General features: G+C 44.6%; 1 protein-coding gene across 5 annotated transcripts; it reads right to left on the bottom strand.

Annotated features, from left to right (window-relative positions):
• Nucleotides 1-360: 360 nt before the first annotated feature.
• LY9 (lymphocyte antigen 9) lies at nucleotides 361-24,521 on the bottom strand. Of its 5 annotated transcripts, XM_070497015.1 has the most exons (11): nucleotides 24,203-24,334; nucleotides 21,324-21,937; nucleotides 20,367-20,690; nucleotides 12,230-12,511; nucleotides 11,396-11,713; nucleotides 9,936-10,205; nucleotides 8,155-8,259; nucleotides 7,086-7,139; nucleotides 3,393-3,727; nucleotides 2,931-3,002; nucleotides 361-653 (listed from the first exon to the last, which is right to left on the bottom strand). In XM_070497015.1, exons 3-11 carry the CDS (start codon nucleotides 20,518-20,520, stop codon nucleotides 585-587), a joined length of 1,659 nt encoding a protein of 552 aa, XP_070353116.1. In that variant the 5' UTR covers nucleotides 20,521-20,690; nucleotides 21,324-21,937; nucleotides 24,203-24,334; the 3' UTR covers nucleotides 361-584. The 5 variants fall into 5 exon arrangements, with proteins under 5 accessions (XP_070353116.1, XP_070353112.1, XP_070353114.1 ...); XM_070497011.1 differs by lacking the exon at nucleotides 21,324-21,937 and having other exon boundaries at nucleotides 24,203-24,521; XM_070497013.1 differs by lacking the exon at nucleotides 21,324-21,937 and having other exon boundaries at nucleotides 20,367-20,558; nucleotides 24,203-24,377.
• Nucleotides 24,522-24,934: the final 413 nt, after the last annotated feature.

Here is a 24,934-nt window from a genome sequence, read left to right as displayed (position 1 = left end):
GCCAGCCTTCCCTCCCTGATCCCTTAAACTTTACCCCATTCCCTGGATCGGGGAGACAGATTTGACAGCCCGTCCTCCTGTCTCCTCGCCAATTGATTGCATAATAAGCTTTCTTCCCTCAAAGACCAGTGTACACAGTATCAGCTTCTGTGCACACAGGTGGAGAGAGCCCTTGCTCGGTAACAGATCTTTGTGTCCATGAGTTAGAAGATCTGTTGGATCCATTTTAACAGCTGTTTAGAAGATGATGTGAAGGTCCAGATCCCCTTCAACCACATTTGACCAGCCTTGGCAGAGTTTTGAGGTGGTGCCTCTGAGCTGAGGGGGGAAACAGTACAAGAATGCGAGGAGACAAATGGAGCAAGGACAACTTGAAGCCCAGAGGCTCCAAGAAGGAGACTATGTCTGATCTATTAATGGGCTTGGGAAGTCACATGGGGTGAGAGGAAGGGGAGGGTCAAATCCAAGCATCTTTGAGACTCCGAGGGAAATTCTCAAGTGCTTCTGTCTGCAGGAGCCCCAGGTCCCATGAGGTCCAGCTGCTTATCCAACCCCAGGAAGAGAGGCAACACCTGCTTTTCTTTTCAGGTCAAATTTTCATAGGTGGAGATTTCAGGAGAGTCAAAATTGTTCTGTTGTGTTGGTGGCACCACCTGTGAGCCAAAAGACACATAAAAATATGGTTAATAAAGCTTGGAGGTCTCTGGTTTCCTTGGCCCTTTGCTGGTGAGAGAGAGGAAGGTAAAGCCAGGCTACGATTGGCCCATCCTATAGACGGGGGGTCATATGGGCTGGCCTAGGGATAGAGCAATCAACAAAGCCAATGACAAGCATTTATGGAGAATCTCTAATGGTAAGGGCCACAGGCTAGGCTCTCTGTAAGGGAGATATATAAGATCATTTAGTGCAGCAAATTGAGGGGATTAAAAAATGACAATAAGAGGCTTTGCTCTCAAGAAGCTACTATCTAATGATCCTAATCTCTGCCCTAGCTGGAGAAACAAGACAGACATTTACGTAAAGATAATTCATGTGGTAGAGGTTACGTTCCAAAGTAATGGTCCAGACCATCAGAATTTCATGTTCTGAGGGTTTTGGGGATCCTTTGTCTGAGAGTGTTCAGGGAAGGCTCTAAAGAGCAGAGGAAACCTGAGCTGATGCAGAGAGGAGGGGAGGTTAGGTACTGGCAATAGCTTGAGGAATACCATAAACCTTTTAGATATCATGTAGAGACGTGTGTCAGAAAATAATAACCCAAGTAGGTTTGAGAAATTCCTGATTGAGTGGTCAATAATGGCCTTAGGACACCTAGAACCAGAATTCCTGGTCCTGAAAATTCTGCAGACAAGGGATAAATTCTGTCAAGAGCATGGCCGAGGAAATGCATTGATTTCCACTTACACTGTGGATGAGGGTGGTTTTAGAGGTGTGAAGTCCCTGGGGTGATGTGGGAGTCATGCAGGACCGACCAGACAAGTGGTGACCCATGGCCATTCTGAAACTCAGAGCAGGGACTGATGTCCATGACTTTAAGATTGACCAGTATTGACCCAAACACAAAGGGCCAGGTCAGATTGGAAAGTGGCTTTGGGAATGCAGTGAAGGGTACAGATTTGTTCTCAAGGCCAAAGGTGAAGTCCCTAGCTGACTAAGCACTAGGCCATGCCCTAGAGATCAGGACATGAGGCAGATGATGGTTGAACTGAACTGCACATTTGCACAAGTGTCTGCTGAACAAACTCTATCCATCTCTTATGGTCCAACCCAAACTATTTTTTCATGGTGCCTTTCTCGTCTACCTCAGTGAAGAGATATCTCCCACTTCCAAAGTCTGAAAAACCCATAGGAACACAACAAGTAGTCACGTGGTGTATTTCCCCTCCCCTTCCAGGTGACTGAATCAGCTCCACCCCTACTGCACCAAAAGATACATAACAAGCCTTCAAGGTCAAGGATGGTGTCTTAAATATGTCCAAATCCCCACAGCGCTCAGCCCAGTTCTGGGCAAACAAAAAGTGTTCAATAAATATCTACCGATTAATTCATCAATCACAGAGAAGTAGTATAATTGAAAAACTTGGAGAACGTTTTTCTTTTTTTAAAACTTATTTGAACATATTACAGGGAGAGAATTCTGGAGGAGATTTGAAAGCAGACGTGTGAATGGATCTAATGTTTTCAGGAGAGTGAAAGTAGAGTGGACAGCCAGATTCAGATCCAGGTTAATTGCTTAAGATTTTTCAGGATTATTTTAAAACTCCTTCTGATTTTTAATACTGAAACTTCAACTACTATCTATGTGAACTTAGGGAAAATTAGCTTCCTGCATCTTGGCTTCTTTGGCTATAAAATGTGGATGACAGCACATTTGTAGAGGTGTTATAAGGATCAGATGAGAATATGTCTGTCAATGTTTTGTACACTGTAAAACATTATATGGAAGTTATTGTTATTGTTATTTAATGGGAAATTCTACCCTTAAGGGATCTTTTAACACTATTAAAAACCCAATATATTGTTAATTAACAGCACATTTTCAAAAAAATCTTGACACTAGACTGTTGGTTAATTTCCAATTGTTTTGGGAAATTGACATTTTGGTGGGTTAAGATCAGGATTAGAGATAGATTTAGAAATATACATAGACCATACAGTGTTTGGGTTTACAGCCTTCCATTCTAGTCAGTGTTAATATTAATCAACATAAGATATTATTAAATCAATTAGAAATGTTCAACCTTTGACCACATGGATGTAAATCAAAAATACTTGTTTAAGCATCTCTGTTGACCATGGAGTGTGTCAGGAGGGTGCATAGTGGGTAGAACTTAAGCTCCTCTGCCACGGGAATTTAGGACTTTCAGTTAAAATGGTCTGGGGAGTCGTACCTCATTTTATGGGCCTTAGGATACAGAGAAAATTGTTCTCACCGTCTGAGATTTCTGTATCTGGCTGTAGATTGTGTCTGAGCTCTCCTTCTTCAAAGGAACTGGGGTCTCTCCCTGTAACAGACCAACATCATACTATCCATAGTCACCAAATAAGAGCTTTCCAGACTTTCACCCTCAACCTTTGAAGAGACAGGACATCACAATAGGTTCTGGTATCACATAGAGGGTGGAAGCTGCCTCAGTGCAATGGGGACAGTGCCTCTGGTTCCCCAACACCTCCCTTATTTATAGGCCAAGAATGGGAACTAAGGGATGAGTTCCTTCATTCTAAGGGAGCACAAGGTTTGGTAAACACGAACAGAGTCAGGATTCTCTGCCCATGTGCTGCTGGTCCTGTCCCCCAGCTTCTGGCTCCCAGTTTGGCAGGACTAGTCATCCAGGATATTGGAGGGCCCTAGAAGTGGAAGGGGAAGGGAAGGTGTACTGATTAAAAAAGCTCACTTGCGAGTTGAGGAACACTTCCATATACACCGTGTGCCCGTCAACCACAGGCTCAGGTTGCACGTCATCTGGAGTGACAAGATCATACTCCGCTTGCCCCTCAGAGGCTGAGTCATGTTCAGTGTCCTCCTGAGTGACCGAGTCATACACCTGATCTCTTTTATTGACAGGCCGGTACATTTCATTCTTCTCCTCATCCTCATCAGTTGTCCCATTGCTGTCAGAGCTGCTCTCAGAAGTGGGCCTACCCTGTTGCCTGGAAGTCTTAGGGGGAGTGTCCATCATCTCATATCCTGGGGAAAGCATGGAATATATTGTGCGGCCAGCAGTGGATCCTGGAACGCAAGGTGCAGGGTTAGTAAAAAGTGTGTCAGCCTTCACCTCTCTCTTGCATTGTACAAGAATCTAAGCTGCTCTGACTCCTACCTCAGATGGGGCCTAGAGAACTGGAAGAGAGGCTGTTTTCCTGTTTTCCCTCAGAGGGCTCTATCCCACTCTCCCTTCCTCCTTCCTTTCAAGCATTCACTTATTCATTCATTTGATAAACATTCATCGAGTATGACAAGAAAGAGACTCAGTGCAGAACTAGCCCCATTGGATAAACCACCCTAAGTACCATGATGGGTACTCTGAGGAAACACAGAGTAAATTAGGCCTGGTCTTGAAGGAGTGCACTGTCCAGCTGGGGGTCACATCCATATGTAAATCAGTTAATGTAAGGCCAGCTCCAACAACTGACATATGAAAAGTACAAAGAAAGGGAAGAGGTGAAAGGAGATGGTCTCTGGGTAGTGAAGCAGAGAAGAACACGTGAAGGTGATAGAATTGACGTGGGTCTTCATGTAGGGGCAGGATTTTGATTAGTGATCGGGTATTCTTGGTGGAGGAAGCAGCATGACTAAAGTCACGTGTGAAACCTTGGGTGCCCTCTCCTTTGGGAAAGGATAATATTCAAAATATTTAACTGCAATGGCCTGGACATAGGACAATCAGAATGGTGCCTGCTGTGAACAGCTAGTGTGGCACACTGGGTGGACGACTACCTGCCTTTGGGGCACGTCAAGCACCCTATTTGATCTAAGTGCAGATAATAATGGCTCCCATTTACTAAGTGCCTACTATGTGTCAGGCACTGTTCTAAAAGCTTTTCATGAATAAACATTTAATTTGCATTAAACCTCATGAAGTATAGACAATAACTAACTTTACTTTCTGCAGATGAGGAAACTGGAGCATGCAAAGGTTAAATATTCGCCCAAGTAAGTGGTAAGGGCAGGATTTGAATGCAGGCAGTCTGGTCTGTGATGTTCTTACTGATTACTCAATATTGCCCCCAATGCGCTTTGTGTAGGAATAAAGTAGAGGAAGAGTGGTCTGGCCCAGTACTGCGTGATGATAGTAGTTACCGCCTATTGAGGGCACACTGTGGGCATCACCCCACTCAGTCCTCATAGCACTCGAAGAGGTTGGTGCTCTCATTTTGCAAGGTAAGGAAACTGAGGCTCAGAGGCTGAATTGCCCAAGATCGCTAATAAGGAGGAGAGCTGGGATTCACACAGGATTGTCTGACCTCAGAACGCATACACCTGACCACTAGGTTATAGCGCCTTTTGAGTAACAGACAAAGGTCGTGAGGAGCCACTGATGGTTTTAGAGCAGTCAGGGTTGGGCTCTGTAAAGTGGTGAGCAGAAGGGATAGAAAGGGAAAACTCTGCAGAGGGAATGGCTAGTTAGGAAACTATTATCATATTTTAGGGTATTAGTAACAAGAATGGGAATATTTGCTAAGAAAGACTGATTAAGTAAATTAAGATGTATCTGTAGGACAGAATAAATGGGAGTCAGTCAATCTATGTATGCCAATATTGCTAGGATATACTGTTAAGTTAAAAAAGCAAGGGTCATGGGGCTGGCCCCGTGGCCGAGTGGTTAAGTTCACGCGCTCCGGTGCAGGCGGCCCAGTGTTTTGTTGGTTCGAATCCTGGGCGCGGACATGGCACTGCTCATCAAACCACACTGAGGCAGCATCCCACATGCCACAACTAGAAGGACCCACAATGAAGAATATACAACTATGTACTGGGAGGCTTTGGGGAGAAAAAGGAAAAAAATAAAATCTTCAAAAAAAAAAAAAAAAGCAAGGGTCAGAAAAATGTTATAGGTTTTTCCCGTCAGTTTAATTAAAGGAAGAACACATACACACACAAATACACACACACACAAATATATACTATGTCTGTAAACACATTAAAAGGCTTTGAAAGAATTTAGACATACATACATCTTAACAATGGACATGCCACAACTAGAAGGACCTGCAACTAAGATATACAACTATGTACCGGGGGGATTTGGGGAGATAAAGCAGAAAAACAAACAAACAAAAAAAAACAATGGAGGTCTCTGGTGAGAGAGACCTGGAGATTGCGATTTGGAAAGAGATTTCCTTTTAATGGTATACCATGTGATTATAAGACTTTTCAATTTAAAAAAATCTATTCAATAAAACAAAAAAATGGTGACAGCATGAACTCAGGCAGTGGCAAAAGATCTAGAGAAGAGGAAACTTACGAGCAAGGATGGAGAGCCTGAAGAAGCAGGCCTTGAGAGCTGAGGAGGGGTGCTGAGGGAGGGAGGAAGGATAGGGATGAGAGTGGTGTCCCCAACACTTCTTTACTCCCCCTCCTGTGCCCAGGGTGCCAAGGAAGGAGGGCATAGGCTGGGGGAGACAAGAGTCTGTCCTGCCAGCCATGAGGAGGGAGTTGGTGGGAAGTTCCATATCCAGTCTCATTCCCATTTCTTGACTCCTTTCTCGGGGTTATACTTTCATCAGAAAAGCCTGCACTGTTGGATGACTTGAGCCCCCTGTCCCCTCCCAGCCTCTCTTCCTATTCTCTCACCTTGAGGAATCCCCTCCATCAGAGGTAGCATAGGGTTTTCTAAAGCAGGGTTGGTCTGAGTGGGCAGAGTTTAGGTCCTTAGAACTCCAGAGCTCCAGGAGGTGATTTAGGACACTGAGGGATGGGAGCAGGAGAGTAAGATGTGGGCATCTCAGCTCTCCACCCCAACACCCATTTTTACGACAGTCCCATTTTTACATGCTTTGTGCTATTGGGGTGTTGCATAATATTTTGTTTGAAGAAACTATTCCTTAGCTTTTTCAAAAATTGGAAGACTACTGCCTCAGTGATGCTCTTGGTGTCCAGACAATCTCATGGGTTTCAATTTTAATTAAGTTTTAGTTTTGCTCCTGCCTCAGATTTGCCCATCCATCTAGCCTTTTGTTTCTCCATTCTCAGAGTGGAGAAGATAACTCCATCCTCATCACAGGCCACATTCAAGTGATGAGGGTCAATGCTTGAGGAACCCTAGAGACGCTCGAGGACGAGCTGCGTCTCCTAGCTCTGGTTCCCATCTTTCTGGACTCCGTCCTAGTTGTGAATTTGTTCCCTAAACCACCTTCCTCTAGCACATTGTTTCTCAAACATTAACGGGCATGTGATTCACCTGTGGATCATGTTAAAATGCAGATTCAGATTCAGCATTCTGGGGGAGTGCCCAAGATTTTCATTTCTAACAAGCTCCTGGGCAATGATGCTCATGCTGCTGGTTGGCAGACCACACTGAGTAGCCAGGCTTTGCAGCTTCCATCTGGCCCAGGGACCCCACAATCTATGTCATTGGTGATAGTACCTGATGTGTCAGCTGAGGCCTCAACTTGGCTGGAACTGAAGGCTGGGGCTGAACCTAAGAAACCAAGATAGAGAAGGTTTGTCAGTAGGGCTGTGAAGAGGGAGAGGTCTCTGATTCTGTGAGAATCAAAGGACAAGAGGAGAGATTTTGAGGACATAGACAGGGAAAAGGCTTTAGGGAGTAATGTGAACCCTGATGTGAGGGTTCTCAAGCCCATGAGAAGCATGACAGAGTCTAGGGTCATCTTCAGCTAAGGAGAAGGCTCTGGAGCTGCCTGCCTTCCCTCTGGAGGGTAGAGATCTCTAACCCCTCTGTGGTAGCAACAAATCAGAGTGGTTTGCCAACTCATAGTAATTCTTCTGGGGGCCATGTGTTCTAAGCAATCTGTTCTTTCTGGGAAATACTCCATTCCCACTCCAATACTCATCTCCAGAGGGAGATGTCAACCATAATAGCTCATTTCCTTGGCCACAGTGATTGGGCCAAGCAATGGTGACATGACCCAAAGTTGGGCCAATCAAAGATATTTCTGAGATTTTTCAAGCTGGAGTTGGAGGGAAACATCTTTTTTCCCTTCCTGGTGTCAGAGCTACAAGTATGTGTGAGTCCGGAGCTACCAGTTGCTCTGCTGTGGTACACACCCCACCTCCCACATTTGCTCCTCTGCTGGCTACAGTAGGAGAGAGTTAAGCTGGCTTGAATGAAGAAGTAGGAACGAGAGATGGAGAGCTCTGGTGACTTCTGAGTCTCTGGTGACATTTGTCCTTAGGGCCAGCTCTTCCTCTGCTTTCCTCACAGATTATTATGTGAGTTCCGAAATAATAAACCATGCCCCCTGCACCACCACCACCCCCCCACCCCCCCCCCCACTTTGTCTAAGCTACTTGGAGCTGAGTTTCAATTATTTGTGACCAGAGTCCCAACTAACAGCCCTCCCCCCATCACTCTGAGAAGAAATGAGGTCTTGGGAGAGAAGGGGTAGGGGGAATTATGAGAGGACAGAGAAGCCTCCAAAGGTCCCAGGGAAATGGCCTAGTGCGGGTAGATTCCATTGATCTCAGAAACCCACACCGTCTTCCTTGCTTCCGAATGCAATAGCCAGAGATCCCAAAGCACAAAATGATGGAAACCGTCAAGGAGAGCCCAACCCAAAGCCTGCTGCTTCTCTCAGGCCCTGTGAAGAAGAAATGAATAATTTAGTATAAATAATGATAAAAGATTGGAGCAAACAATGGACAAACTGTAATGGCCATCCTATCTGCCTCTTAAAATCTCATGCCATTGCAGAAAATATTTCTTTCCATTCATTCATTCTACCATTATTTATTGAGCAGGCATTCTCCTAGGCAAGAAGTGACAGCAGTTCATAAGGCAGACACTGTCCCTGGGTAGAGAGATTTATGGCTTGCCCAAGGTCACAGAGTTTTAAGCACCTGAGCTGGGATTTGAATGCAGGCTGTCTGATCCTAAAACACCCTTATCCATCACACTACACTCCTTCTCTCTGTAAATAGGATAAGAGGAATTCTAGGCTAGAGACAGAAAAAGTCCAGACTCCTACTTAACAGGCCTCTAAATCCATCTACCAGATGCAGCCTGACTCAGCATGGTCTCCTGGATAGAAGTTCCTTTTTTTCTACTTCCCTCTAGGGACGAGCGAAGTACAGAAGTCAGGGTTCCAACCCTGCTTTTGCTATGTGACCTTGGACAAGTTTCCTATCCTTTGTGAGTCTCAGTTTCTTTATATAATGGGGAACGATAAGAATATCTGCTGTGTAGGATTACTGTGAAGATTGATCATGCTAAAACGCACAAGGACCTAGAATAGTGCCTGGAATGTAGTAAGAGCCACTAGGGCTTCCTTTCTAGCTCCCACTCACACAGCCTGTGTCCCTTAGTGGTCTGCATCCCTTCCCATGTCAACTTCCCATCAACTCATCTCCACAGACTTCTAACACCGCACTGTCCAATATGGTAGCTGCAAGTCATGGATGGTATGAGCCCTTGAAATGCGGCCAGTATGACTGAGGGACTGAATTGTTTATTTCATTTAATTTTTAAAAATTTAAACGTAAATTTAAGAACGGTGACTCAGGGGCCGGCCCTGTGGCCGAGTGGTTAAGTTTGCATGCTCTGCTGCGGTGGCCCCGGGTTTCGTCGGTTCGGATCCTGGGCGTGGACATGGCACCACTCCTCAGGCCATGTTGAGGCGGTGTCCCACATGCTACAACTAGAAGGACCTGCAGCTAAGATATATAACTATGTATGGGGGATTTGGGGAGATAAACCATTAACAAAAAAAAAAAGGAAGATTGGCAACAGTTGTTAGCTCAGGTGCCAATCTAAAAAAAAAAGAACAGTGACTCAATTCCTTATTGAAAAACTGATAAGTATGTTTGGAACAACTTGGATATATAAATCTATTTTTTCATCTGTAAGTTTTATGAATTCTGCATACAGATCAAGTACTTCCTATGAAAATTTAGCATCTGAATTGAGATGTTGTTGTTAGTGTAAACTACATACTGAATTTCAAAGACTTAGTGTAAATGAAATATAAATTATCTCATGAATAATTGTTTGTATTGAATACTTGTTGAAATGATATTTGGTTAAATAAAATATATGATTAAAATTAATTTTACCTATTTCTTTTGGCTTTTTCTGCGTGACTATTAGAAAATTTAAATGACATATGTGGCTCTCCTTCTGTTTCTATCGGAATGGCTGAGTAAAGGACTCTTGCCCACACTCTTTCACCGCACTTCATAAAGAACCACTCAGAATGCAAACTCTTGGATCTAAGGATCCAAGGCCCTGAGGTCCGGCCGAGTGGAGATAGAGGGCAACCTGGACAGATGTCCCCAGGAAGAAACTGCCCGGAGCTGTTGCTGATGGGGTTGCTGGCTGTGCACGTGAAGTTGGGATGATTTTCACCCCTCCTCCAGGAGACACTGAGGTGAGATCCCCCTTGGGATACAACAGCTCCTTTCTGCAGGGGGGTCCATCTATAGGTCACGTTGTGTCCATTGTTCTCCACCGAGCATGTCAGGCTGACCCTGCAGATGCCGTCCTCCGCGGGCCCAAGGCTCCAGGTGACTTTGGGCTTCTTCAGCCTTCCTGCATAAGAAGAAAGGCAGACCCAATGTGGAGTTAGGCCTGCCCACTGGGCAGTCACCACATCTTCACTCATTCAAAATATATTCATGAAGTTGTGTACTGACACTGCGCTGGGTGTCTACCTCGCCTTTCCCTGGGGAGCTATGAAATCTCAGACATTTCACTTCATTTCTTTAGGCCTTTGATGCTCAGATGTGCAATAAAGGAGTTCATGAAAATGAAAAAAGAAAGATACCACATCATTCTGTACAGCATACTGTGAAGAGCAAGCAAACCAAACGACACAAATAAGCACAGCCTTTCCACAGGCTCTGAAGGCCCTTCAAGGCTTACGTTTTGAGGTTTCATCACCTAATTTGCTTATTTACAGGAGAAAAGGGATGTAGAGAGGTGAGCACAGCACCAACGCAGAATAAGTTCTCAATAAACGTTAGCAATTCTACAAGAAATATAAGACTGGCACCATTTGCTCCCAATTTATTATTATTTTTACTTAATCTCCTTGCCGGTTCTTCTGTATTTGAGTCACAGTGTGTAATAGATCTAGACAAGCTGACTCACTGCATAGTTTAAGGGGATCGCAGACAGCGACCTTTTTCACAGGTACTTAGACACCAACAAGCCCAGGCAGGGGATGTGCAGACCATGTCTGAATGGTACTGGTAAAGGAGCTGGCAAATGGAAACCATGCAAACCGCCCTGCCAAGCTCCCATGAGGCCCAGGGCTGAGGAAGAAGAATGCAAGTTCTGCCCCCCACACTCAGGGGAGCCGAGCAGCCAACCCTCTTGGAGGTCACAGCGTCTTTGGACACGAAAGGCTTTCTCCTCAGTCTCCTCTGGCTCCACACCAGCCAGCTCTGCCCTTATTCAAAAGGATACTGTTTTGTAAAAAGGCAGGTTGGAGAGTTCCTGGTCTGTCCCACCTGATAATAATGCAGGAGGACGGGGCAAGTACCGACACTTGGGTGGCTGAGGCCTAACTGGAAGCCTAGAGGAAGGGGGACCTTGCCGGGTAGATTTTTGCCCAGCCACTGATTGTAATTTTTCCTCCTGTGAATTGACTGGTGTGAACTCAGTCCTGGTCTGAGGCATTTCCGTAGGAGAGGCCTGAGGGAGGAGGGGAAGGCAGCAAAGAGGAGAAAGCTTTCAGGGAAGGAATCTAATAACAGGCGATCTGCTCAGAAACTCACGGTAGATGAGCAGGGTGACATGCTTCATGCTGATCACTCCAGAAGCCTTTGAACATATGTAGGCGTGGTAGGGGCCAGCGTCCTCCATCCGCAGCTGGCCAATCTTCAGGGAGTAGTCCTGGCTGACCCATGCTGTGTTCTTCTCGGGATCTGCTTTTGCTGCTTCTCCCCACTCTTTGCTGATAACAGACGTGTTAAACATCCAGACAACGTTCTCTATGTCCTGACTGGCCGGGAGAGCCAGGGGTAGGGTGACTGACTCCCCCAGGGTCCCCACCACCGTCTCCCCTACTGATCCTCCTCTGGAGGCTCCTGGATCTGCAGTCAGAGATGAGACATTGCGGCTTCAGTCACTGGCCCCACTCCCTTGACCCTCAGCCTGCCTGAAGGGCAGGGGAGCCCCAGAGGCCCTCCTGCCTGGGTCCATTCCCCCTTCCTCTGACAGGGTATCTCTACTGCTTTCCCAGGACCACCTGTCCTGCACAGGTATACACCTAGCTCTGCCTGTTGCATACCCAGGCCCCTCTTCCTCTCTCTGCCCTTCTTAGGAGATGCCAGGGACACTCCCACCCAAGCAAAGAGCAATCTGGATCTCTACATCTATCCTCTCTTCCCCTCCCTTGCTCTCCTCTCAGTTTCACAGTGCCCTGGGAGTTCCCACATTCCCTGCCAGTCTCTCTCAGGACCCTGAGGGTAGAAAACAAGGGGTCTTCAGGCCTTATCTCTTGCCTCCCCACCCCCCATCCCTGTCCTGCCAGAACCTTGGAGTTTGGATTCTACAGCTGCTCAGACTGTTTCTGGAATCTTCTGGAGGGCCTAAGTGGACCCAGTTACCTATGCAGATCTGCCAGGTTCTTAAGTGGACAGGGCGGGAGCTGCTCTGACTGACTGGGTTCTTGGCTGTGCACGTGTACTGCAGGTCTGGGTCACAAGGTGTCCAGGAGATGGTGAGAGTGGAGCCCCAAGAGGATTCAGAAGCATGGGGGTCCCTTGGGGTCCAGCTGTACTGAACAGCTTTCTCTGCCCCCTCCACAGAGCATGTCAGGGTGATGTTACAGGAGGCATTCTCAGACACGTTCATGGTCTGCACGGTGACTCGGGGCTCCTGTAGCCGCTCTGCAGAGACAGTGGCAATAGAGAGACTCCTTAAACTCCTGGCAGGAAAGGGCTGAGAGAATAAGGTGGTGGGTAGAGGAGGTGGGAGCAGGGAGAGAGGCCAGCATTGCCTGTTCCAGAGGAGTTTTTTCTTCCTTTCCTACTGCAGGCTAAGGTGAGTGCCTCTCCTCGGTGCTTCCATGTTACGCTCTACAGGTGGTATCACCATGAGTCGACATGACAGTAGTCTATTACTTCTCTTTCTCCCCCACCAGTACATGAACTCCTCCAGGACAGGACTGATGCCTGACTCTGCACATCTAACACCTGCCTAACCCATGAAATGCACTCATGAACGCTTGGTGAAAAAATGGATGAATGAGCCAGCCCCACACACTGGGGAGTAGGGAGCTCTGCCTCTGGAATTTGAATTGCCCTTGCCTATTGGCCTGAATTTAGGACCCACTGTGCCTCCACACCTTCCTGGTCCTCTTCTTCCCTCTCGTTCCATCTCCTCTGTTCACAGTGTGTGTGTCTGAGTGTTTAAGTTTGCTTTTTCTGGGGGGTTAAGTAATATATACATAAAATTGAAACTGAAAAGATACTGAAGAGTAGACAATGAAAAAACAAGCTTGCTTGCCCCCAGCCACTTATTTCTTCTCCCCAGGAATTACTGTTCCTGGAGGCAATTACTGTCATAAATTTCTTGTTGATCTTTCCAGAGATGTTCTAGGTTAAGACACATAAATGATAGCATACTACACATACTGTCCCACATATTTTTAAAAATTTAACAATATATCTTGGAAATTGTTGTATGTCAGTACATACTGAGTTTTTTAATTCTGTTTCTATTAGCTACATAGAATTCCATTTCCTGAATATAGACAGGGCTGGCCCCATGGCCTAGTGGTTAAGTTTTTTGCACTCCGCTTCGGTGGCCTGAGTTTAGGGGTTCAGATCCTGGGTGCAGACCTGCACACCTCACTAGCCATGCTGTGGCAGTGTCCCACATACAAAATAGAGGAAGATTGGCACAGATGTTAGCTCAGGATAAATCTTCCTCAGCAAAAAAGAAAGAAAGAAAGAAATTTCAATAACTCCTTAATATACACAGAGCACCCTATGAATCAATAAAAAAAAGGTTGGAGCTGGCCTGGTAGTTAAGTTCGCGCACTCTGCTTCAGCAGCCTAGGGTTCATGGGTTCAGATCCCAGGTGCAAACCTATACACTGCTCATCAAGCCATGCTGTGGTGGCATCCCACATACAAAAAGTAGAGGAAGATTGGCATGGATGTTAGCTCAGGGACATCTCTCAAGCACAAAGAGGAAGATTGGTGACAGATGTTAGCTCAGGGCCAAGGGGCCAATCTTCCTCACCAAAAGAAAAAAAGGTCAAACTACCTGGAAAGATAGTGTTAGTGGCTGAACTATGTCCCTGCAGAGCTCATATGTTTCATATGTTGAAGCCCTGCCCCTCAGTACCTAACATTCCCCAATAATCAGAATGTGATTGTATTTGGATATAGAACTATATTTGGAGATAGTGGTAACTAAGTTAAAATATGATCTTTAAGATAGTCCCTAATCCAATATGACTGGTGTCCTTATAAGAAAAGGAGATGAGGGTACAGACAACACAGACAGAGGGATAACCAAGTAAAGACATAGAGAAAGAAGGTTACCACCTGCAAGCCAAGGAGAAGGCCTCAGAATAAATCAAAACTGCCGGCACTTTGCCTGGCCTCCAGCGTTGTGAGAAAATAAATCTCTGTTGTTTAAGTGACTCAGTTTGTGGTATTTTGTTATGGCAGCCCTAGTAAACCAATACAGATTTTGGTACCAGAAGTGGAATGCTATTGTAACAAGTACCCCAAAATGTGGAAGTGGCTTTGGAACTGGCTAATGGATAGAGGCTGGAAGAGTTTTAGTTTTCCATTGTGTTATGGGTGTGGATAATTTGTCTGGCTTCACAGGTTCACAGCTGGAGAGCTGTGCATATTAGAAAAAGCCTAGATTGTCTTCAACAGATTGTTCATAGAAATATAGATGCTAAAGGGGATTCTGAAAAGGGCTTAGAAAGAAAAGAGCTGTAGAGAAAGCTTCTATGATCTGAGAGATAGACATATATTATCATGAACAGAATGTTGGTAGAAATATAAACATTAAAGGTGTTTCTGTCGAGAGCTGGTTCTTTGAAAAGATAAACAAAATTGACAAACCTTTAGCCAGACTCACCAAGAGAAAAAGAGAGAAGGCTCAAATGAATAAAATCAGAAGTGAAAGAGGAGAAATTACAACAGACACCTCAGAAATACAAAAGATTCTAAGAGAATACCATGAAATGCTGTACACAGATAATTGGATACTCTAGAAGAAAAGGATAAATTCTTAGAATCATACAACCTTCCAAAACTGAATCAAGAAGAAATAGAGAATTTGAATAGACCAATCACCAGTAAGGAGATGGACACAGTAATCAAAAAATAAAAGTTCAGGACTAGATGGCTTCTCTGATCAATTCTATCAAACAGTCAAAGAAGACTTAATACCTATCCTTCTCAAACTCTTCCAAAAATATGAAGAGGAGGAGAAGCTTCCTAACTTATTCTATGAGGCCAACATTACCCTGATACCAAAACCAGATAAGGACAACACAAAAAAAGAAAATTACAGGTCAATATCACTGATGAACATCAATGCAAAAATCCTCATCAAAATAGTAGCAAATTGAATACAACAATACATTAAAAAGATCATACATCATGATCAAGTGAGATCTATTCTAGGAATGCAGGGATGGTTCAACACCTGAAAATCAATCAATGTGATACACCACATTAACAAAATGAAGAATAAAAAGCATGCAATCATCTCAATAGATGCAGAGAAAGCATTTGACAAGATACAGCATCCATTTATGATAAAAACTGAATAAAATGGGTATAGAAGGAAAGTATCTCAACATAATAAAGGCCATATATGACAAACCCACAGCTAATACCATTCTCAATGGAGAAAAACTGAAATCTATCCTTTTAAGAACATGAACCAGACAAGAGTCCCCACTTTCACCACTCTTATTTAACATAGTATTGGAAATCTTAGCCAGTGCAATCAGGCAAGAAAAAGAAATAAAAGGATCCAAACTGGAAAGGAAGAAGTGAAACTGTCAGTATTTGCAGATGACATGATTATATACACAGGAAACCCTAAAGAATCCACATAAAAACTTTTAGAAATAATAAATGAATACAATAAAGTTGCAAGATATGAAATCAACATACAAAAATCAGTTGTATTTCTACACACTAACAACAAAGTAGTAAAAAGAGAAATTAAGAGTACAATCCCATTTACAATTACAACAACAAAAAAAATAAAATACCTAGGAATGAACCTAACCAAAGAGGTGAAAGATTGTACACCAAAAACTATAAAACATTGTTGAAAGAAATTGAAGAAGACACCAAGAAACAGAAAGATATTCCGTGCTCTTGGATTAGAAGAAGTAAGATAGTTAAAATGTCCATACTTCCTAAAGCAATCTAAAGATTCAATGCATTGTCTATCAAAGTTCCAACAACATTTTTCACAGAAATAGAACAAAGAATCTTAAAATGTATATGGAAGAACAAAAGACGCTGAGTAACCAAGGGAACCCTGAGAAAAAAGAACAAAGCTGGAGGTATCACACTCCCTGATTTCAAAATATACTACAAAGCTATAGTAACCCAAACAGCATGGTACTGGCACAAAAACAAACATGCAGATCAATGGAACAGAATCAAGAGCCCGGAAATAAACCCACACATCTATGGAAAGCTAATCTTTCACAAGGGAGCCAAGAACATATAATGGAGTAAGGAAAGTCTCTTCAATAAATTGTGTTGGGAAAACCAGACAGCCATATGCAAAAGAATGAAAGTAGACCATTGTCTTACACCATACACAAACATTAAGTCAAAATGGCTTAAAGACTTGAATGTAAGACCTGAAACCATGAAACTTCTAGAAAGAAACATAGGCAGTATGCTCTTCAACATAGGTCTTAGCAGCATATTTTCAAGTACCATGTCTGACAGGGCAAGGAAAACAATAGAAAAAAATAAACAGATGGGACTACATCAAACTAAAAAGCTTCTACACAGCAAAGGAAACCATGAACAAAATGAAAAGACAAGCTAACAATTGGGAGAAGATATTTGCAAGCCACATATCTGATAAGGGGTTAATATCAAAAATATGTAAAGAACTCATACATCTCAACAAAAAAAAAACTAACAATCCAATTAAAAAATAGGCAAAAGAGGGGCTGGCCCGGTGGCACAGTAGTTGTTTGCACATTCTGCTTCAGCAGCCTGGGGTTCACTGGTTCGGATTCTGGATGCGGACCTACACACCACTCATCAAACCATGCTGTGGCAGGTGTCCCACATATAAAGTAGAGGAAGATGGGCACGGATGTTAGCCAGTCTTCCTCAGCAAAAACAAGAGGATTGGTGGCAGATGTAGGCTCAGGGCTAATCTTCCTGAAAAAAAAATGGGCAAAAGATTTGAACAGACATTTCTCCAAAGAAGACATATAGATGGCCAACAGGCACACGAAAAGATGTTCAACATCATTAACTATCAGAGAAATGCAAATCAAAACTACAATGAGATATCTCCTCACTCCCATCAGAATGGCTATAATTAACAAGACAGGAAACAACAAGGGTTGGAGAGGATGTGGAGAGCAGGGACCCCTCATACACTGCTGGTGGGATTGCAAACTGGTGCAGGCGCTGTGAAAAACAGTATGGAGATTCCTCAAAAAATTAAGAACAGAACTACCATAGGATCCAGCTATTCCATTTCTTGGTATTTACCCAAAGAACATAAAAACACAAACGCATACAGATACATGCACCCTTATGTTCACTGCAGCATTATTCACAATAGCCAAGACTTGCAAGCAACCTAGGCACCCATCAAGGGATGAATGGATAAAGAAGATATGGTATTTATACACACAATGGAATACTACTCAGCCATAAGAAATGATGAACTCCAGCCATTTGTGACAACATGGATGGAACTTGAGGGTATTACGTTGAGTGAAATTAGTCAGAGGGAGACAGTCAAATACCATATGATCTCACTCATAAGTAGAAGATAAAAACAACAACAAACAATCACACAGAGACAGAGATTGGGTTGATGGTTACCAGAGGGGAAGGGGGGAGGTGGGAGGGTGAAAGGGGTGATTAGGCACACGTGTGTGGTGATGGATTGTAATTAGTCTTTGGGTGGTGAACATGGTGTAATCTACACAGAAATCAAAATATAATGATGTACACCCGAAATTTATATGTTATAAACCAATGTTACCACAACAAAAAGTAAATAAATAAAAAAATTTTTAAGTTATTTCTGGTGAGGTATCAGATGGGAATGTAAAAGATCTTATTGGAAACTGGAGGAAAGGTGATACTTATTATAAAGTGTCAAAGAACTTAGACAAAGTGGGTTTTAGTGTTTTGTAGAAAGTAGAACATTAAGTGATAAACTTGAATATTTAGCGAAGGAGATTTCTAAGCAAAGAGTTGAGGGCACTGGGTGGCGACCTCTTTCTGCTTACAGTAAAATGTGAGAGGTGAGAGATAAATTGAAGAAGGAATTTTTTTTTTTTAAAGATTGGCACCTGAGCTAGTGACTGTTGCCAATCCTCTTTTTTTTTTTAAGATTTTTATTTTTCCTTTTTCTCCCCAAAGCCCCCCGGTACATAGTTGTGTATTTTTACTTGTGGGTCCTTCTAGTTGTGGCATGTGGGATGCCATCTCAGTGTGGCTTGATGAGCGGTGCCATGTCTGCGCCCAGGAACCCAACAGGTGAAACCCTGGGCTGCCAAAGCCGAGTGTGTGAACTTAACCACTTGGCCACTGGGCCAGCCCACAATCTTTTTTTTTTTCTTCTTCTTCTCCCCAAAGCCCCACAGTACATAGCTGTATATTCTAGTTGTGAGTGCCTCTGGGTGTGCTATGTGGGACGCTTCCTCAGCATGGCCTGACGAGCTGGATCTGAACCAGCAAAATCCTGGGCCGCAGAAAAGGAGCATGCAAACAACCACTTAGCCATGGGACCGGCTCCTGCAAAGGAAGTGTTAAGCAAGAAGGAGCCAGAACTTGAAGATTTAGAAAATTCTCAGCTTACCCACGTTGCAAAAAATGAGAATGCCTGTCTGGAAAGAACACTAAGGGTATGGCCAGATAATGTCTGCTAAAGAGCTTACAGTGTGACCCAGGGATCCAGTCAACCATCTCAGCAGAGATGCTGCCAGCTTGGAGTGAGGGGACAGAGATGGGACAAGATTAAGGAAGGCTGTTAGACTTCTGGAAATTCTACAGGATGGGCCAATGGAGCTATCAGCTGAGGCCATGACTTATCCTTCAAGAAAAGAGAAGAATGACCCTGAGAGCAGTTCAGAGGTCAACAGGGCTGTCACTGCCACCATGGCCCTAGAGGGCACAGACCCAGCGGCAGTTGGTGGGGTGGTTTCCTCCTTGGTTCCAGGGGGCAGGGCTGCCACTCTGGGCCAAGGGGGTGGGGCTGCCTCCCCAATAGGCCCAGAGGACAGAGTGTAGAGCTAAAGAGGATTATTCTTTTTTTTTCTTTTTTTGGAGGAAGATTAGCCCTGAGTTAACATCTGCTACCAATCCTCCTCTTTTTGCTGAGGAAGACTGGCCCTGAGCTAACATCCGTGCCCATCTTCCTCTTCTTTATATGTGGGATGCCTGCCACAGCATGGCTTGCCAAGAGATGCCATGTCTGCACCCGGGATCCGAACTGGCGAACCCCAGGCCGCCGAGGTGGAATGTACGAACTTAACTACTGCACCACTGGGCCGGCATGAGGATTATTCTTTAACCTTAAAATCTAATGAAATTTGTCGTCCTAGGTTTCAGACTTGCTTGGGACCCATGACCCCTTTCTTCTTTCCAATTTCTCCCTTTCGGAATGTGAGTGTCTATTTTATGCCTATCCCACCATTGTATTAGGAAAGCAGACGACTTGCCCAGTTTCACAGGTTCATGGCTGGAGAGGAATTTTGCCTCAAGATGAATTATACCTCAAGTCTCACCCACATATGAATTAGATGATATTTGGATAAGATTGTGGACTTAGAGTTGATGGTGGGAATGGGTTAAGACTTTTGGGGCTGTTAAGATGTACTTTGCACGTGAGAAGGACATGAGATTTGGGGGGTCCAGAGGGCAGAGTGTTATGAACTGAATCACGTCCCTCCAAAATTTATATGTTGAAGTCCTGATCCCAAGTCCCCTCAGAATGTGGCTGTATTTGGACATAGAGCCTTTAAAGAAACAGTTACGTTAAAATGGGGTTATTAGAGTGGCCCTGATGCCATATGACTGGTGTTCTTATAAAAAGAGGAGATTAAGACACGGACAACAGAAACAGAAGGGTGACTACGTGAGGACACTGCATGAAGGCTGCCATCTGCAAGCCAAGGAGCGAGGCCTCAGGAGAAATCAAACCTGCTGTTGTCTTGATCTCGGACTTCTAGATCTAGAACGGTGAGTAAATAAATTTCTGTCATTTAAGCCCCCCAGTCTGTGGTATTTTGTTCTGGCAGCCCTCGCTGACTGATACAGATGAGTAAAAGATATTAACAGAGTTGCAGAAAAGAATACAAATGGCTCTTAAACTCATTTTGCGTATGTTTTTCACTCTTGGCATCCACATTTATGGAATTGGGTGAAAATGATCAATATGGAGTCCTATTTGTCCTAGACAGATAAATTCCTAGAGAGAAAAAAAAATCTGCTTTTAAAAATAAAAGATCAAAACCCACAGAAGCTCTGTGGGACTCACCATAGATTTGCAGGGTGAATTCCTCATCCATGGTGACTCCAGAATTCCTTCGGTTTATCTGGGCATGGTAGGGTCCAGCATCTTTCAGCATCAGATTACTGATAGATAAGTAGTTCCAGCTGATGTTTAATCGGTCCTGGTAGCTTTTGTCCATAATGATAACGGCTCCATTTGGGTAGGCTAAAGCAAGAGCTTTTTGGGAAGCAATCCAAGTGACATGCTCAATGTCTGTATCTACTGAAATGTTCAGGGAGAGAGTCACCACACCCCCTAGAATCCCGGCTGCCACTGTTGGGGCTGAGTCCTTTCCAGAGGCTCCTAGTCCTGCAGAGATGGAAGAGGGACTTGGAGGGGAAGCTGGACTCCCCAAGCCAGGCTTCATTCATTCATTCATTTATTCATTCAATAAACACATATTAGGAATAAATGTCAGATGCTGAGAAATGAAATGAGGTTCCTGTCCCCCTCTCTCTAGGTCCATTGCCTAGCAAAGTCATTCATTCACTCATTCACTTATCAAGCACTCTCTCCCACAAGTGTAGCTATATAATCAGTAAAACAGACCTTCTAGGTTTCTGTTCCAACAGGGAAAATTAGCCTTGTGACTTTGGGTGAATTTCTCCAAGAATCAGTTTACTGGTCTATAAGATGGAAATATTCACACCTGTACCATCTTCATCAGGCAATATGGTAAAGATTAAATAAAAACAGCTTGCAGTAAATCATAAAGAACTAATGAAGTAAAAAAGGAGCATCTTTTAAAAAGTAAGATGGGTTGATGGATGGCTACAGGGGTGGATAGATAGATAGATGTGTGATGAAGCAAGTAAAGCAAAACATAAATGGTAGAACCCAGGTGGGAGGTGTATGAGCGTTCACTGCAAAATTCTACCAAGTTTTCTGTAAGCTTGAGAATTTTCATAACAAAATCATGGGAACAAAAGGAACATCTCTTACCTCTATCACACCCTACATTTTCCTCACCGTCCAGGGGATCTCAGACTGATGTTGGCTTGGCCTGGGAAATCCTTAGGAACGAGGTTTGGTTTGGGAATAGTAGGTGGCGTTGATTCAGCTCCTGATTTCCTCATCTCAGGAAGGACCCAGATCCCTGATAAACACTGTTACAAAGGCTTCCAGAGGCCCAGCATTCAGCCAAGGCAATTAATTTCCTTGTAGGGGCCCTGTGAGTGTCCGCTGGGTGACCCCAGCCTGGAGTTCCAGATTCTAGGGCTTCTGAGGCTCTAGAGTCCTCTGGAAATTCTAGACCAAATAAGCTATGTTCAGGACCCAGACTACTCCAGGCAGTCCAGGTGTAAAAGTAAGTAGAAAATGTTAGAGAGGGGAGAGGCCAAATATACCCGAGAGGGCTGGACAAAGGCTGAGATGTGCTCTGAAAGCCCAGATATTACAGCGTATGCAGATGCAGAGAGGAGACTCCCAGACTGGTGCAGGCCAGGGGTTCCCTGCCCCCACCCACGGCAGCCCGGCACTTGGACTTTGCGGAGGGGCGGCGAGGGAGGATGCAGGGCTGGGGACTCTGGATGTGAGCCGATCAGTTCAGGTGGACTCTGGGGACAGATTCAGAAGACAGAAGCTGAGTTGGTGTGATGTTGGTTTGAGGTTGCCTAAAACAGAGCTCTTCACATCTGGAAGACATCCCTTATAATTGCTATGCGTGTGTCAGGCGCTTTGTAGAAATCACCTCATTCAATTCTTAAAATTGTCTGATAATTAACCCCATTTTACAGATCAGGAGCAGAAATTTAGAGAGTTCTGGCCACTTGCCTGGATTACAGCATTGGTCAGTTGAGGAGTCTAGATTCCACATACAAGATGACTGGAGTATGAGGCCAGGAGTGCTCACCACTCCCATCCTGGAAGCCCAGAAGGTGCTGAGTCTTGGCTGGGTGCATATGACCATGTTTTGACCTCAGCTCTCCTCACATCAAACATAAACAAAGGGCCCCGTGGCTGAGTGGTTAAGTTCACGTGCTCTGCTTTGACAGCCCACGGTTTCGTTGGTTTGGATCCTGGGCATGGACCTAGCTGCACTCATCAACCCACACTGAGGTGGCATCCCACATAGAAGAACTAGAAGAACCTACAATTAGAATATGCAACTATGTACTGGGGGGCTTTGGGGAGAAGAGGAAAAAAAACAGATTGACAACAGATGTTAGCTCAGGTGCCAATCTTTATAAAGAAAAAAAAAAAAGATAAAGCCTCAGAGACAGCCAGTGGGAGGAGCAGGATGTGGTCCCTACAGGTCAAATCCTGTTGCAGCAAACAGTGCTACATATCCTAGTATGGTGACAGGAGTTCCAGGAATCAGTCTTGTTGTTTTGAACAATGCCAGTCGACAAATATTAAAAAGGAGTTCAAAGATTGTAATAAGTAAATTTGACTTGCCTATCCTTTAATAGTTTCCAAATAATGTACTTAACAGTGATTATTATAATAACAATCATAGCTTCCACCAACCGTGTGCCAAGCACATATACCATCTGTAATCTATGACGGAATCTCGCACAGCACAACTTGCTCACTGCATTCTACTCTTCAGAAATAGAGGCTCACACAGCTGGTAAGTGATGGAGCAGGATTTAATTTCATATGTTCCTGCTACTAAAGCAAAGGGCCTTTCCACCCTACTGCCTCCTAAGTTCCTTAAACAACTCCTTGGAGACACAAAAGCATCAAGGAAACCCTTCTAGACCAAAACAGTGAAGTTTGAGGTCACCCCAATCGACGGAGCCAGATAACGGGAGATGCCCCCTTGCCCTGAACTGTTTGAAATTCACCCTGTTGATCCTCTGCTGCTTGAATAACATTGGATGTGGCTAATTTCAGGCTTATCCAACGCAACCAAAAGGCACCCTAAGAGTTGAGTGTGAATATAAATAGCCCTGCTGCTTCCTGTGTTTTTGTGGTGAGCAAAGAGGAAATTGCAAGTAAAGAGAGTTCAGACTGGAACTCAATCTCAAGCACAAGACTCCCCCTACCCCTATATAGGCATCTAGGAGTCTTTCTAGCGCTCTCCTCACTGCCCACCTGCCACCCCCACCCCTACTGCTCTCAGGTCCCTAGTGCCACCTGCACCATCCCTCCCATGGGGAGATAGAACGTTGGGGAGAAAAGAATATCCCTCCCCAAGGAGGCCCTGGGGAAAGCAGGATCCCAGAGGGACAGTATCTGTTACAGTCCCAGGTCGCTGAGGTCCTCCCTGGGGTACTGTGTCAGGTGTGCCTGCTGGACAGAGGGCCCCAGGCCAGGCTGCTCAGAGATATTTCCCAGAAACTAGCAGAACTTGGGCCTTGATGGGGAGGTAGGATGTTGGGGAGAAAAGGATATTCAGGCAGAAGCCACCTAGCCTAGGGTCACCAGGCCATCTGCAGACCCCCAGTGAAGCCTCCTGCTTCATAAACAAGAGAGGATGTAGAAAGAAGCTCCAGAAGTCCTATTGCTCCCTAGGAAATTACTAGGTGGTTTGTCATCAGGGGAATTTTCCTGTATCTCTCCGTGGATTATGTCCATATTGTACAAGAAACAAACTCACCCCATGGTGTTTCTTAGGAGGAAAATGTGAGGGTGAGAGAAATATAGTCTGAGCCTAGAGTTATTTGAGACTGGGGCTAGAATGTCACTTGCTTATGGTGTGTGACCACGCACATGTTCACGCACACGTACAGAGCTCAGAATAAGGTGAAATTTGCAGAATATTTACCATGAGCAGAGGAATTTACTGACTTTTCCAACAAGAATCCCCAGCAGGAAACGTGGCCAGCCTCAGGGGAACACCACTACAAGCGGTTGTGGCCACAATGTGGACTTACCCGTGAGCAGGAAGAGATGGGTCCATAGAAAGGGAGAGAATATGCGTGGCTGACTCTTCCACAGCTCACCAGAGAAAGGCCGCAGAGCCCAGTCATCTGTACGTCTCCTTGGACCTGCCATGATGATATACTTTCAGATCTCAGGCTGAAGGAGGAAGTACTTACCACAGCTTCCTCCCAGTGTGTGTGTGCGTGTGCATGTCCCAGGGAGGGTTGTTTATACGTGGCACCACAGACTTCTTCTACATGCTCAGGCTGGGGTAGAGGTCCCACGTCTTTTCAGGACCTTTGTGGGATTTGCAAACTGATACTGGGCATCACTTGCTTCAGCATCAGGAGACTTAGGCTCTAAACTCAGCCTTAAAGATGGCCCCTAACAAGTTCCGCCTCCTGGTATTCATGGCCCTTGTATAACCAACTCTTCTTGAGTGTGGGATGGATTTAGTGACTTGTTTCTAGTGAGTAGAATGTGGCAGAGGTGATGGGATGTCACTTCTGAGATTAGGTTACAAAAAGGCTGTGGCTTCTATCTTGGGTTCTTTCTGCCCCTCCACCCATAACTCACCCACCCCAAATTCATGTGTCAAAGTCTAATCCCAAAGGCGATGGTATTAAGAGGTGGAGCCTTTGGGAGATGATTATGTCATGAGCCCTTAAGAATGGGAGCCCTCCTGAATGGGATTAGTATCCTTATAGGAGAGGCCCCAGAGGACTCTCTCACCCTGTCTGCCA

This window comes from Equus asinus, chromosome 25 (assembly GCF_041296235.1).
Source record: "Equus asinus isolate D_3611 breed Donkey chromosome 25, EquAss-T2T_v2, whole genome shotgun sequence".
Classification (NCBI taxonomy): domain Eukaryota; kingdom Metazoa; phylum Chordata; class Mammalia; order Perissodactyla; family Equidae; genus Equus; species Equus asinus.
Note: the sequence above shows the minus strand (reverse complement) of the source record. Positions and strands in the feature narration are given on the sequence as shown.